Source organism: Rhincodon typus, chromosome 8 (assembly GCF_021869965.1).
Source record: "Rhincodon typus isolate 14 chromosome 8, sRhiTyp1.1, whole genome shotgun sequence".
Taxonomy (NCBI): Eukaryota; Metazoa; Chordata; class Chondrichthyes; order Orectolobiformes; family Rhincodontidae; genus Rhincodon; species Rhincodon typus.
In genome coordinates, this window is record NC_063339.1 from 88,151,939 (window position 1) to 88,167,003 (window position 15,065).

A 15,065-nucleotide genomic window follows, 5' to 3' on the forward strand; every position below is an offset into this window, starting at 1 on the left:
CTAAGTGACTTATGTAAGTTGTAAAAGGTTCGGTAGTGAATTAGGCCCAACCATCTCCAACATGGGCAGGAAATAAAATCAAAGAATCCCTCCAGTGCAGAAAGAAGCACTGACCCTCCGAACAGCATGTCATGTAGACTCTTCCCCCACTCCATCCCCATAACCCCGCATAGGTTTTCTTACCATGGCTAATCCACCCAACCTGCACATGCCTGGACACAATCAGGCAATTTTTAGCATGGGCAATCCACCTAACCTGCCCATCTTTGGAGCATGAGAGAAAAACCGCTCACCCAAAGAAACCCACACAGTCATGGGCAGAACATGCAAACCCCACACAAACAATCAAAGCTGCAGTCCTGGCACTGTGAGGCAGCAGTGCTAACTACTGGGCTTACGTGCTGCCCAAAATTGCCTAGTGAAACTTGAAATTGAATGAGGAGCCTTAATATCTTCAGGCTAATATGTTCCCAACTGAACTGTTTCAGCAACAACAGATACAGGAAGAATGAAGCTCCTTCTTTTTCCCCAGAATCAGTAGTTCTACTCAGTCCTCTCCTGCTAACAAATGGAAATGAAGATAATCAATTACTTTAAAAAGGTAATTAGATAAGCATTTAAGGGAAATAAACTTGCAAGGCTTTGGGGAGGGAGAAGAGAATTAGAGCATTGATGCAATAGGCAAAATTACTTCTCTGTGCCATAATCAATCTAAGACTGATTTCTGCAACTTCTGCTCATAATATAACTCTTGAGTCCAGGAATCATAAATCTGCGCTGTGACCCCAGGAAGGTCCAGTCTCTGCTTCCTCAGCTATGGTACCCAGAGAAATCCTCCAGGGCTGCTCTGTACACAATTTCAAATTTCTTGGAGCTTTTCCCGTCATGCTGAACTCAGAAACATTTTCACAGAGACACAATAAACAAACTTATATTGTACACGGTGGAAGGTCAATGATAGTGAGGTGTTTATAAATAGAAGGACTCTGTTAGCTCTTGCTATGATATCTGGTTGGAATTGATGATCTGGAAATGCTTCCCATTGAATGTGCTGTAAAAAAGAGTGGACAGAAAACAATTCTCCCATCTGTCCAGGGCACAATCCTACATCATGTGTGGCTGAGAAGGGCTCCTCACCAAACCTTGTCCTGTCCGACCACTTTTCTTTTTTCTTTTCTTTTTTTTTTCTTGTGAATCCTTGGAGCTCGGTCGTGCAGATGGCAGTATTAAAGGTTGGCCACAAGGAACAGGTCGCGATCAGCAACATCATGGCCTCATCAATGTCCAGAGCGGTGCCAGAGCTGGACTCTGCTGCAAGCTGCCTGACGCAGCAACGGATCATGGTAGTGGATTGGAGCCCAAAATGGGCTGGATGGCAATAGTGGCAGCAAAGGATGGCTGCAGTGTTGGTCACAGTCAAGGCCATTTGAGCGGCAGCGAGGCCTGGTGTGCCCAGTGAAGGGGAAAGCATGCTCTCTTGGGGAAGCCCATCTTGAACTGTCTGCAGGCCCATGTCTGAAGGAAGGATTGTAGTGTATGACTTTTGAACTTTGCAGGTATTTCTGTTTTTTTTACTTTTATGCTGAGAAGACTGTTGTGCTGGAGATTTTGTTATTTCTTTACTTTTCAACTTCTGTAGCTAAGAGTTTGTGCCTGGGTACTTAAGATACCACTGTGTCCACTTCTCACTGTCTGCTGTAACCTGTACCTGAGAACATATGACAATAAAACGTCAATCTGAAATAATATTCGGGCTCCACCGACCCTCCCACTAGCCCCGCCCCTCACTCACTCCCTCCCTCCCCTCACTCACTCCCTCCCTCCCATGGAGTTTGGAGGGCAAGCCCGCGGCCATTCAGTTCTAAGGAATGGTCACCGGACCCGAAACATTAACTCTGATTTTTTTCTTCACAGATGCTGCCAGACCGGCTGAGCTTTTCCAGCAACGCTGGTTTGTGTTTGCGTCCATTCCCTGGTCAGAGCGCCTGCCCCGCCCTCGTCCTCTAATTGGAGGATCGTGAGCGTCGGCGCCCGGCTAACCCCGCCCCTTTCTTGTTATTGTTTAGACAATTTTATCAATCAGGCGGTGGGTGTTGGAGCATGCGTATAGTGAATTGTGACTGAGCATGCGCGCCGCGAGCGATAGTCGAACAGAAACGTTTGCCTATTACATTCAGAGGCGATAAGTGAAGTTTAAAGGGAAGACCAACTTTCAGCGCATTGTCTGGAAAAAAAGGATTCATGGTTGCCCAGGTTAGGTCTCAAGCCCCACACATGGGTTTTTTGGTGCCGCGATATAAGTCGCCGAGACCCTCGGCTTCTTCCCAGAAACAAGGCCGCTCGAAACGGTCACCAGAGATAACAAGGGGTAGAGCTGGATGAACACAGCAGGCCAGGCAGTATCAAAGGAGCAGGAAAGCTGACGTTTCGGGCCTCGACCCAAAGTGTGGACAGAGTTTCTGATCAAGAACCAGCCTGCAATTAACTTCCAGGTCTTGCCACACAAACAAACGACAGCTTTATTCTTTTTAACACAAGCTGCTGCCCACAGCCCAGAGGTCACTGTTCAGCTCTCCGATTCGAAGCAAAAATGTTTCAGACAAGAAAATCAGCGGGTTCTAACACAGTCCAGAAAAGATTCAGTCAGGCATCCAACTGCTAAGACACCTGTGGGTTTACAGGGGTTTTCAGGAGTCGGATTCTGGTGGTGTTGCTGCTTTTTATCACATCCAGCTTCATACTGCACTTTTGCCGCAGTAAACCCACCGACCGGGAATAATCAAACACAACTGGAGACTTAGGAGCTGATTGGGGACGGAGGAGAGAGGAGCGGGGGAAGGCGAGAGGGAGATCAGGAAGCGGAGGCCCCACCCACTCACGTGAACATCAACACGCTAACTGCGCCTGTGCATTACCACTGCCCGCATTTGGGTTCTGCGAGCGGTGATGATGCGCAGGTGCGGTTAGCGTGTTGATGTTCATGTGAGTGGGCAGGGCTCCCGGTTCCTGATCTCCCTCTCTCCTCCGTCTCCAATGTCTCCATTAAAAGTTGCCATAGTCCCAGAAGACCATAAGACTTCTCTCTCACTTATGAGAAAGAGAGAACAAATGGTGCTTTAACCTGAGGGTCACTTGAGGGCAAAGGTCAAGGTTAAGATGGCAGGACCTTCATGGTGACCTCAGCCAGTTAAGGCATTGAGTACATGCTGTTGGCGTCACTCTGCATCGCAAACCAGCCAGCTAGCCAATTGAGGTAACCCACGTCTGGCCATTCAACAGTACTCAGTCGAGGATGGCCTGTGCTCCTTTTGGGTTTTTGAGTCATAGAGTCCTACCACACGGAGACGGGCCCTGCGGCCCAAACAGGTCCATGCCGACCAAAATGTCCATCCACGCTAACCCCATTTCCCTGCACTTGGCCCATATCCTTCCAAACATTTCCTATCCATGTATTCGTCCAAATGACTTTTAAATGTTTAAAAACAGACCACAAGATATAGGAGCTGAATGAGGCTATTCGGCCCATCGAGTCTGCTCCACTATTTGAGCGGGACTGATCTGTTTCTCAACCCCATTCTCTTGCCTTCTCCCATAACCGTTGATCCCCTTACCAATCAAGAATCTATTTCTCTCCGTCATAAATACACTCTGACTTGGCTTCCACAACCCTCGACAACAATGAGTTCCACAGAATCACCACCCACTGGCTTAAGAAATTCCTCCTCATCTCAGTTCTAAAGGGTCATCCCTTCACTGCAAGGCAGTACTCTCGGGTTCAAGTTTCTCCTGCTCGTCGAAAAATCGTCTCCATGTCCATCTATCCAGGCCTCTCAGTATTTTGTAAGTTTCAATCACGTTGAGTCAGACAGCACAGGAATAGATCCCTCGGTCCAACCAGTCCATGCTGACCATGTTCCTAAACTAAAGTAGTCCCACCTGCCTGCACTTGGCCCATATCTCTGCAAACATCTTATTCATGTACTTATCCAAATGTCTTTTAAACATTGTAAGAGTAACGGTAGCCGCATCCACCACTTCCTCTGGAAGTTCATTTCCACACAATAACCACTCTGTGCAAAATAAAAAGATGCTGCTCATGTACTTTTTTAAATCTTTCTCCTCTCACCCTAAAAGTATGCCCCCTAGTCTTGAAATACCCTACCCGAGGGAGAAATAACCTTCCATTCACCTTATCTACACCCCTCAGGATGTTATAAACCTCTATTAGGTCAACTTCAACCTCCTATGCTCCTGTAAAAGAACTCCCAGCCTATCCAGCCTCTCCTTATAACTTAATCCCTCTATTCCCAGCAACATCCTGATAAATCTTTTCTGAACCCTCTCCAGCTTAAATAATATCCTTCCTTTAACAGAGAATTGGACGCAGTACTCCAGAAGAGGCCTCACCAACATCTGAGACAATCGCACATGACGTACCAACTCCTGCACACAAAAGATCTGAGCAATGAAGGTAAGCATGCTAAATGCGTTCTTAACCACCCTGTCTACATGTGATGTAAATGCAAATATTAGATAACTGAACCCTGAAGTGTCTCTGTTCTACAGCACTACCTAAAGCCCTACTTTTAATTGTATAAGTCCTGTCCCCCTTGTTTTACCAAAATGAAATACCTAGCATTTATTCAAATTAAACTCTATCCGCCACTACTCAGACCCTAAACCCAATTGATCTCTTTGAAATCTTAGATAACCTTCTTCACTGCCCCCTATACCACCAATTTCGGTGTCATCACAAACTTACTAACCGTGCCTCCTAACTTCTCATCTAAATCATTTATATAAATGACAAACAAAAGTGGACTCAACACCAATCCCCGTGGAACACTGCTCGTCACAGGCCTCCAGTCCGAAAAACAACACTCCACCACCGCACTGTATCTTGTCACTTTGCAAATTTTGAATCCAATTTGCAAGCTCGTTCTGAAACCCGTGTGATCTAACTTTACTAATTAGTCTATCATGCGAATCTTGTCAAAGACTTTACTATAAAGTCCAAGTAAACAATGTCTACTGTTGTGGCCACATTAATCTTCTTTATTAGTTCATCAAAAAACTCAATCAAATTAGAGAGACACAATTTACCTCACATAAAACCACGCTGCCTCCCCTGATCACGCCTCTCCAAATGCTTTCTTTTAGAATCATCTCCAAAAATGTACACACCACCAAAGTCAGACTCATGGGTCAGTAGTTCACCAGCTTCTCCCTACGTCCCTTCTTAAAGTCATAACATTAGCCACTCTCCAGTCATCTAACACCTGACCTGTGTTATGGATGACTCAAATATTTCTGCTGGAAGCATAGCACTTTCCTCCCTTACTTCCCACAATGTCCTGGGATACACTGGATCAGGTACCGGAGATTTATCCACCTATGTATTTACTAAGACCTCCAGCACTTCCTCTCCTATTATGTATACTATTTTCAAAATATCAGTGTTTATTCCCTGGAGTTCTTTGGCCTCCTTCGGTCCAGCTCATCCATGCCGACCAAGTTTCCCAAACTGAATTAGTCCTACTTGCTTGCGTTTGGTCCATATCCCCCTCAACCTTTCCTATTCATGTACATGTCCCAGATGTCTGTTAAATGTTGTACGTGTACCTGCATCTACCACTTCCTCTGGCAGTTTATTCCACATGCAAACTACCCTCCGTTTGAAAAGGTTTCCGCTTGGTTCCATTTTAAATCTTTCTCCTCTAACCTTAAAAATATAATGTCTAGTTTTGGACTCCCCTATCCAAGGGTAAAGACCTTCGCTATTCACCTTATCTATACCTATCATGATTTTATAAACCTCCATACAGTCAACCCTCAACTGCCTACTCTCCAGTGAAAAGAGTCCCAGCCTATCCAGTCTCACTTCATAATTCAAACCCTCAAATCCTGGTGGCATATAGACTGTAAGTGTAGCATGAAACCACACAGAGTAGTAAGTCAATCGAGCTATGAGAAACAACGCTTAGTCTCCACTTCTTTGGCCCTTGGTCGAATAATTTGGCAACAGGAACTGTCCCATCTTATACACGGAGGGTGTGCATTTGGGCTAACTTTCTTCTCAGTAAAAACTGACGTGAAATATTCATTTAATATCTCTCCCATCTCCTGAGTTTCAGCACAAAGATGACCCCCTTGACCTTTAAGGTGTCCAGCCCCCTCTCTAGTTGCTCTCTTGCTCTATATGTACTTGGAGAATTTCTTTGGATTATCTTTAGTCTTGGCAGATCAGGTTATCTCATCTTCCCTCTCTAACTTCCTGATCTCCTCTTGCGACAGCCATGACACTCTTTATACTGTTCAAGAAATTCATTGAACTCGCTTGTCTATATGTAATATGATTTCTTTTTGTTCTTGACTAGAGCCTCAATATCTTTATTCATCTGTTGTTCTCTAATCATACCAGCGTTACTTTTCACTCTAATGTGAACATAATGGCTCTGAACTCTTATTATCACACTTTTGAAAGCCTCTCACTTAGGAGATGTCCGTTTACCTGTGAACGGACTACTCCAATCAACTTTTGAAAGTTCTTGTCTCATAACATTAAAATTTGCCTTACACCAGTTAAAAACTTAAATTTTCATGGAAGGCTTATCCTTTTCCATAACTCTTTTAAAAACTAATAGAATTTTGATCACGAGACCCAAAGCGTTCCCCTACTATCACTTCAGTCACTTGCCCTGCCTTATTACCCAAGAGAGGGTCAAGTTTTGCTCCTTCTCTAATAGGAACATTTACATGTTGATTAAGAAATTTTCTTGAACATATTTAACAAATTCTTCACCATTCAAACCTTTAACAAGATGGTCGTCCCAGTCAATGTTTGGAAAATTTAAATCGCCTATTATTACAAACTTATATTTATTTCTATCTGAGATGTCTCTACATATTTGTTCCTCGGTTTCCCTTTGAGGTGGCGGTGGGGTGGGGGTGGGTGGTGGTGCTATAATACTATCCCATCAAGGTGATCATTCCTGTCTTACTTCTAATTTCAAGCCATATATTTTCACTTGATTATCTTTTACAAATATTTTCTCCAGTTACAGCAGTAATGTTTTAATTCATCAAAAACACCACTACTCCTTCTGTTTTACCTCTCTTTCAATCCTTCCTATATCCCCGTCATACTTCTAAACTCCATTGAATACAGACCCAGAGTCCTCAACTGCTGTTTTTATGACCAGTTCTTCATCCTGGGATAATTTTTTGTAGAACTACTCTGGACTCCATCCAAGGCTAGCACATCCTTCCTTTGACACAGGGCCCAAAACTGGTCACAATATTCCAAACAAGTCTGACCAGAGCTGCTACAGCCTCAGCAGTACATCTCTGCTCTTGTATTCTAGGCACCTTGAAATAAATCTTAAAAAGACATTAGCCTTCCATCTGGCAGCTGAACCTGTATGTTAATCTTAACAGAATACCTAAACTAGGACTCCAAAGTCACTTTGTTCTTCAGATTTCTGAAGCCTTTCCCAATTTCAAAAATAGTGTCTGCCTTTATTGTTCCTACCAAAGTGCATAGCCTCACACTTTCCCACATTGTATTCCATCTGCCACTTCTTTGTCCATTCTCCTAGCCTGTTTAAATCCTTCTGCTGTCTCTCTACTGCCTCAACGTTACTTGTCCCTCCACTACCTTTGTGATATCTGTAAATGTAGCAACAGTGCCCTCAGTTCCTTTGTCGAGATCATTGATGCATAACATGAATAGTTGCGGTCCCAACACTGACCCCTGAGGATCTCATCAAGTTACTGGCTACCATCCTGCAAAAGACCCCTTTATCCTGATTCTCTGCCTTCAGCCAGTCAGCCAATTTTCTACCTTGCCACTAACACCATGCTCTTATCTTATTTAGCAGCCTGCTGTGCAGTACCTTGTCAAAGCTCTTCTGGAAATCCAAACCGATCACGTCCATTGGCTTTCCTTTGTCTAACTTGGTTGTTACTTCCTCAAAGAATTCTGACAGATTTCTCAGGCATGTCCTCCCCTTGATGAAACCGTGCTGACACTGCCCTATTTTACTGTGCACTTCCATGTACTCTGCAGTCTCATCCTTAATAATGGACTCTAAAACCTTACCAACAACTGAGGTCAGGCTACCCAGCCTATAGTTTCCTGCCTCTGCCTCCTTCCTTTCTTAAACGGGGGTGTTGAATTAGCCATTTCACAGTCATCTGGGATGCTCTGTGACTCCAATGATTGTTGAACAATCACCACCAATGCCTCTACGATCTCCTCAGCAATCTCCTTCAGAACGTTGGGGTGTAGTCCATCGGGTCTTGGTAATTTTTCCACCTTCAGATGTTTCAGTTTCCCCAACACCTTCTCAGTTGACCCTTTCTGGAAGTTCTGGTATGCTGCTGGTGTCTTCCACTGTGAAAACTGATGCAAAGTACCTGTTTTGTTCCTCTGCCATTTCTTTGTTCACTAATACTGCTTCTCCAGCCTTATTTTCCAGCAGTCCAATGTCCACTCTTGCCTCTCTGTAATCTTTTAGATATCTTAAGAACTCCTGCAGTCATCTTTTATAGTACGAGCTAGCTTACTCTCATATTTCATCTTATCCCCTCTTATTGCTTTTTAAACTATCCTCTACTGGTTTTTACAGGCTTCCCAATCCTCTGGCTTTCACGAATCTTCACCACATTGTATGCTTTCTCTTCTGCTTTTATTCTCTACCTGACTTTCCTTGTCATCCGTGGTTGCCTCATCCTCCCCCGACTATGTTTCTTCTTCGTTGGGATGAATGTCTGCAGTGTCTCTTGAATTATCCCAGAAGCTCCTGCCATTGCTGCTTCACTGACTTCCCTGCTTGGCTCCATCCTTCCAGTCAACTCTGGCCAGCTCCTCCCTCATGTTTTTGATGTTTCCTTTACTCAATTGTAATGCAGTTGCATCTGATTCCAGCTTTTCCCTCTCAAACAGCAGGGTCTGTTAAATTGTGGTTACTGCCCTCAGAGTTTCTTCAACTAGAACTCCCTAATCAAATCTTCCTCATTACACATCACTAAATCCAGAATTGCCTGTTCCTGAGTGAGATCTACCTCACGTTGCTCCAAAAAAAATCTCATAGACATTCCTCAAATTCCTTTATTTGAAATCTGCTGCAAATCTGATTTTCCCAGTCCTCCTGCATTTGAAGTCCCCCATGATTAATGCAATTGTGCCTTTCTTGCATGCCTTTTCTATCTCCTGATTCGTTTTCTTCCCCGCATCCTGACAATTGCAAGGAGGCTTATTCACGAGTTCCATCAACGTCTCTTTTCCTTTGTGGTTCCTTGACTCTACCCCCACAGATTCTTTGCCTTTTGAACCTATGCCACTTTTTGCTATCAACACAATTTCATTTCTTACTAACAAGGCAGCCCCACCTCCTCTGCCCAGCTGCCCATCTTTTCATAGGACTTGTATGCTTGGATATTTAGTTCTGAGCCCTCAACCCCATGCAGCCATATCTCTGTGATACCCACAACATTGTACAACCAATTTCAATCTGCACTACAAGCTCATTTACCATTTTTCATTTACTGCATGCATTTAAGTACAACACCCTCAGTCTTGCTATGACTGCCTCTCTTCTCATAGGTGTTCCCTTACTTGCTGTGCCTGAAGTTAGATTCCTGATCCTTTCCACAGTTTCTGTCCTATGATTTGTTCTGGAAACTTTAACATGAGCTACATCCACCCCCCGCCCCTTTGTCTTTTTCCATAACTTTCCGTGCAACTGAATGCCCCCACCCCACTACAATTAGTTTAAAGCTCTATCCACAGATCCTAGTTATGCGATTTGCCAGGACTCTGGTCCCAGCATGATTCAGGTGTAACTTGTCCCATCGGAATAGCTCTGTCCTTACCCAGTACTGCCACCAATGACCAGTGAATTGGAACCTGTTTCTCCCACACCAATGTTTGAGCCATGCATTTACCTCTCTAATCTTGCTGACTTTGTTAATTTGCTTCTAGCTCAGGTAGTAATCCAGACATTATTTCCTTTCTTGGTCTACTTTTTTAATTTACTCCCAGGCTGCTCGTACGCATTCATCTTTCTGCCCACCTCATTTGTACCTACATGGACCACACCAACTGACTTTTTTCCACCTCCCATCCCAAGTTCCTCTGCAGCCGCTGAGGTATCTTGAACATGGGCACAAGGTAGGCAGCACCGTTTTTGGAACTCTTGATCCTGGCCTAGAATAATGTCTCTTCCTCTGACTACACTACCCACATGCTGCCACCCCCCACCCCCCACCCCCCACTCCCACCCCGGATAGAACTACATTCCTCTTTCTTTTTTCTGCATCCCTACCCACCCTCTTGAATGGCCCCACGTACCATGGCACTGTGGGCAGTTTGCTCATCCTCCCTACAGCCCACACTCTTATCCACACAGGGAGCACAAAGTCTAGGGCTAAGACTTCTTCAACATCTCCTGCCTCCCCCTAGTCTCACTCGTAGTCATACCCTCCTACCCCTGATCATTGACTGAATTTGAAGTAGTTAATCTTAGGGGTGTGATTGCCTCCTGAAAGACAGGGTCCAGGTAAATGATGTTGCCACTCCCTGATATGTGGCAGTGTTTGGAGCTAAGAATCCAGCTTATCGACTCTAAGCCAGAGTTCCTCAAGCAACCAATGCTTACAGTGGATGTGGTAACTATGAACCACAGTGGGGCCCTGGCATTAAGTTAATTAATTCTTAGTTTGATTTTCAATATTTTGCACGAAAAGAACATCCGCCATTGGTGGGGAGATTAATTGAGCATACTCAAGGGGCCGGAATTGGGCAAGTGCAGATATCATGAAGGATTGTGTGGCTGGCAGAGACTACAGAGATGGGAATGATCACTATCACGGAGGGATTTCAAAGCAAGGATAGGAAATTTAAAATGTTTTTTTTTCTCAACTAGCAGACATTTTAGGTTAGTGAGCTCAGGGTGAGGAGAACAAGACTCAGTGTGAATTAGCACATGGGCAGCTAGAGTGTTGGATGAGCTCAAGATTACAGGGAGATTGAAAATGCGAGGTGGATCAGGAGTGTGTTCGTGTCACTTAGTCTCGAGGTTACAAAGAACTGGGTGAGATTTCAGCAAATGGAGCAGTGACTGTGCTGGAATTGGGCCATGTCACTGAAAGGGAGATAGAATGTCATTGGTGAGGATGTAGCTCTGTGGTTGAAAGCTTATCTCCGAGTCCGATACTTCACCAACATTGCAAAGAACCTGGTTCAGACAGTTATCAGAGCGAGCAATGCAGTTGGAGTTCGGAAGTTTGCAACAGGGATTTAGCCAGTAGCTATCAGTGAACAAAGGACCAAGAGTAGGCCATTCAGCTCCCCAAGCCTGTTCTGCTAATGAATGAAATCATGGCTGATCTGTGGCCTAACTCCATAAACCTGTCTGTGGACACCCGTGCTGATCATAAGTCTATCTATGTCAGATTTAAAACTAACAACTGAGTGATTGAACATCAACTGCCATTTTTGGAAGCAAGTTCCAACCTATGACATTTTGAGTGTAGAAGTGATTCCTAATATCTCTCTTGAACAGTCTTGCTCTAATTGGAAGGAGAGGCGATGGCCTAGTGGTACAATCGCTGGACTGTTAATCCAAAGACCCAGATAATGTCCTGGGGACATGGGTTCGAATCCTACCATGGCAGATGATGGAATTTGAATACAATAAATATCTGGAATTAACAGTTGATGGTCGGAAAAACCCATCTGGTTCACTAATGTCCTTTAGGGAAGGAAACTGCTATCCTGATCTGTTCAGGCCTACGTGTGACTCCAGACCCACAGCAATATGGTTGACTCTTAAGTGCCCTCTAGGCAATTAGGGATGGGCAATAAATGCTGCCTAGCCAGTGATGCCCTCATCCCGTGAATGAATAAAAACAAAATTCTCAGACTATGCTCCCTACTTCTGGATTGAATTGGAGGGTGCTTCAAGGTGATGATAGACACATACGCCTGCTCCCCTGGTCCTTCACAGTGGTGGAAGTGGCTAATTTGGGAGGTTTTGCTAATGACACACGATACATAGAGGCAAGTAGTGACTACTAGAGACTACAGAGGGATAGAGACAGATCGTGCAAGTCGACAAAAACTCAGTGGATGGAATATAATGTGGGAAAAATTGAGGTTTATGTACTTTTACGGGAAGACTAAGAGAGGTGGATATTAAATAACTGAAGAAAAAACAGTGCAGAAAGCTGCAGCACAGCGAGAATTGTGGGTCCTCATGCTTGAAAGACGAAAAGCTAGCACACAAGTTCAGCCAGTAATCAGAAAGGTAAATAGTCTGTTGGCCTTTATTTTAAAGGGAATGGGGTGTGAAAATAGAGAATATGCTAAAACTGTACAGGACACCTGGAATACTATGAATAGTTTTAGTCACCCAGAAAGGCAGTCCATAGAATATTCAGGGGACTGATCCCAGACATGGGGGGATTTTCTCAGTGGTTGAAAGGAAACCTCATTGAAAGATATAAGATTCTTAGGGTCTTTGACAGGATAGATTCAAAGAGATTGTTCCTCCCTGTTTGAGTGTGTAAGAGCAGAGGATATAATCTCACAGTCAAGAGTCACAGTATGTCAGACTGAGATGAGGAATTTCTTCTCTCTGGGGGAGGGGTACAAGTTACTGAATTTGTGGAATTCCTTCCTGCAGAGGCTGGGCTGCTCAGTGTATTCTAGGCTGAGATTAAAAAAAAAAAGATTTTTAATCGCTAAATGAAACAAAGGTTGGGGGTAAGGCAGGAAAGTGGAGTTGAGGATTATCAGATCAATCCTGATCTCATTGAATGGCAAAAGCATACTTGCTGGGTTGAATTACCTACTTCTGCTCCATATCTTCTGATCTTACTTTTTTTGATTTTTTTGGTTTCTCTCTCAATCCCGTTTTTTTTCTATTTTTAACCAATTTCACAGGATATTGGAAGAGGAAGATTTACAGTGGGGGGACTTGAAATCAAACATCACTTCAGGATCTGATGGAGTCACCCAGTTTATCGTAACGCGAATATCATTTGATTTTGAAAATGGAAGGGAAAAACACCATTCGCAGCGGGGAGAAACTGTACACGTGTTGTATGTGTGGACAAGGCTTCAGCAGATCATCTGCCCTGTTTCAGCATGAATACAGTCACACTGGGGAGAGGCCATTCGTCTGTTCTGACTGTGGGAAAGGATTCACGCAAACATCCACCCTGCTGAAACCCCAGCAAGTTCACACAGATAGCAGACTGTTTAAATGCTCAGACTGTGGGACGTGCTACAAAAGCTCTGGCGCCCTGAAGCTGCATCAACGTGTTCACACTGACAAGAGACCGTTCAGGTGCTCCCACTGTGGGACTGGGTTCAGGCGGTCATTCCAACTCACTGTACACCAGCGAACGCACACTGGGGAGAGGCCATATACCTGCACTGAGTGTGGGAAGGGATTTGCTCAGAAATCCAACCTGCTTAAACACCAGCAACTTCACACAGAGGAGAGACCTTTTCAATGCCCAGAATGTGAGAAGTGTTTTAAAAGGTCTGGGGACCTGATGTCACATCAACGTGTTCATAGTGATGAGAAACCGTTCAAGTGCTCTCACTGTGGGGCTGGGTTCAAGTGGTCAACCCAACTCACTGCCTACCAGCGATCTCACACAAGAGAGAGGCCGTACACCTGCACTGACTGTGGGAAGGGATTCACTGTGAAATCCAGCCTGCTAAAACACCAGCGAGTTCATGAGCATTGACAGTGACTGGCTTCCTCGTGTTCCTCCCTCTCTGCCAGAACGTCTGAATGACCATGAAATAAATCCACGTTTTAAAATCTCTCATGTATGTTAGTACTCTTTGAAGTGAGCTATTTTTGACTGCAGGAGTTTCGTTTTGTTGTTAATCGCATCCAGGACACAACTATGTTCAATGGGGTCTTTTTCTGCTGATCTTTATAAATTCCAGCCTGTTATAACTGTTAATGAAGGGACAAAAAGACAATTATGTCACGTTTGTGGGAAACACATGGCCTGCTGAAACTTCCTAAAGGCTTTAGCACTTTCTTTAGAAGAATTTGCCCTTCCTATCACCTCCATCTTTTGAGGAGCTCATGGAGCTTCTTTGTCATTCAGATTGAGACAGTCTGATTATCTGTCTCTTCCATGTCCCTCCTTTCCCTGAAACCTTCTGTGAAGTTCCACCTTGTCTAAGCCATCTCCTGGCTCCAGGGCTCTTCATGTCCATGAGACCCACCACCTAGTCCCTCGACTCTCTTTCCAGTTAATTACTGAGCATCCAATCTTCACCTTTTCTTTTGTCAGTCGCTCTTAAAAGAGACGGTCCTACTTGGAGCTGGTGTACGTGGTGACCACTTTGGTGCCCTCAAAGACCAATTTTAGCCAGCTCCCTGGGCAGCCGCAGGCACATGGTGCTCGAGATTGCTCAGGAGAACAGGGTCTGCCGCTGGGTGTAGTGGAACAAGCGGGAGGCCTCGGGGAGATGCCGGTTTGCTGATATTGTTAACAGTTCTTGCTTTTGTCTGTTATAGTCACGCTCATCTCTGAATCCTTCTTTTAAAAACCAACCTCGACCTCCCCTCCAAATTCCCTTTTCTTCCCAAAGATCTGTAACTTGTTCCCCCCAAGGATGTAACCCTGGCTGCTCGTTTTTGCATCTTGGTGACATCATCCAAAGCCACTGTGTTGGTTTTTACATATCCACTGACAGAGATTACTACCTGAATGTCTGTAAACTGGGAGAGGGGAGTGTGCAGCGGGACCTGGGTGTCCAGTTACTGAAGGTAAGCAGGCAGGTGCAACAGGCGGTAAAGAAGGCAAATGGTATGTTGGCCATCATTGCAAGAGGTTTCAAGTACAGGAGCACGGATGTATTATTGCAGTTACACAGAGCCTTGGTGAGGTTACACTTAGAACATTGTGTACAGTTTTGGTCACCCTTTCTGAGGAAGGATGCTCTTGCTCTCGAGGGAGTGCAGTGAAGGTTTTTCAGGCTGATTCCGAGGATGGCAGGACTGACGCATGAGCAGAGATTGACGAGG

General features: G+C 44.6%; 1 protein-coding gene across 2 annotated transcripts; it reads left to right on the forward strand.

The window, feature by feature from the left end:
* Positions 1-6: 6 nt before the first annotated feature.
* Positions 7-13,848, forward strand: LOC109936006 (zinc finger protein 239-like). Of its 2 annotated transcripts, none has more exons than XM_048599910.1 (3): positions 7-1,556; positions 4,374-4,471; positions 12,950-13,848. In XM_048599910.1, the coding sequence occupies exon 3, from the start codon at positions 13,060-13,062 to the stop codon at positions 13,762-13,764; it is 705 nt and encodes a 234-aa protein (XP_048455867.1). In that variant the 5' UTR covers positions 7-1,556; positions 4,374-4,471; positions 12,950-13,059; the 3' UTR covers positions 13,765-13,848. The 2 variants fall into 2 exon arrangements, with proteins under 2 accessions (XP_048455867.1, XP_048455868.1); XM_048599911.1 differs by lacking the exon at positions 7-1,556 and adding an exon at positions 2,117-2,253.
* Positions 13,849-15,065: the final 1,217 nt, after the last annotated feature.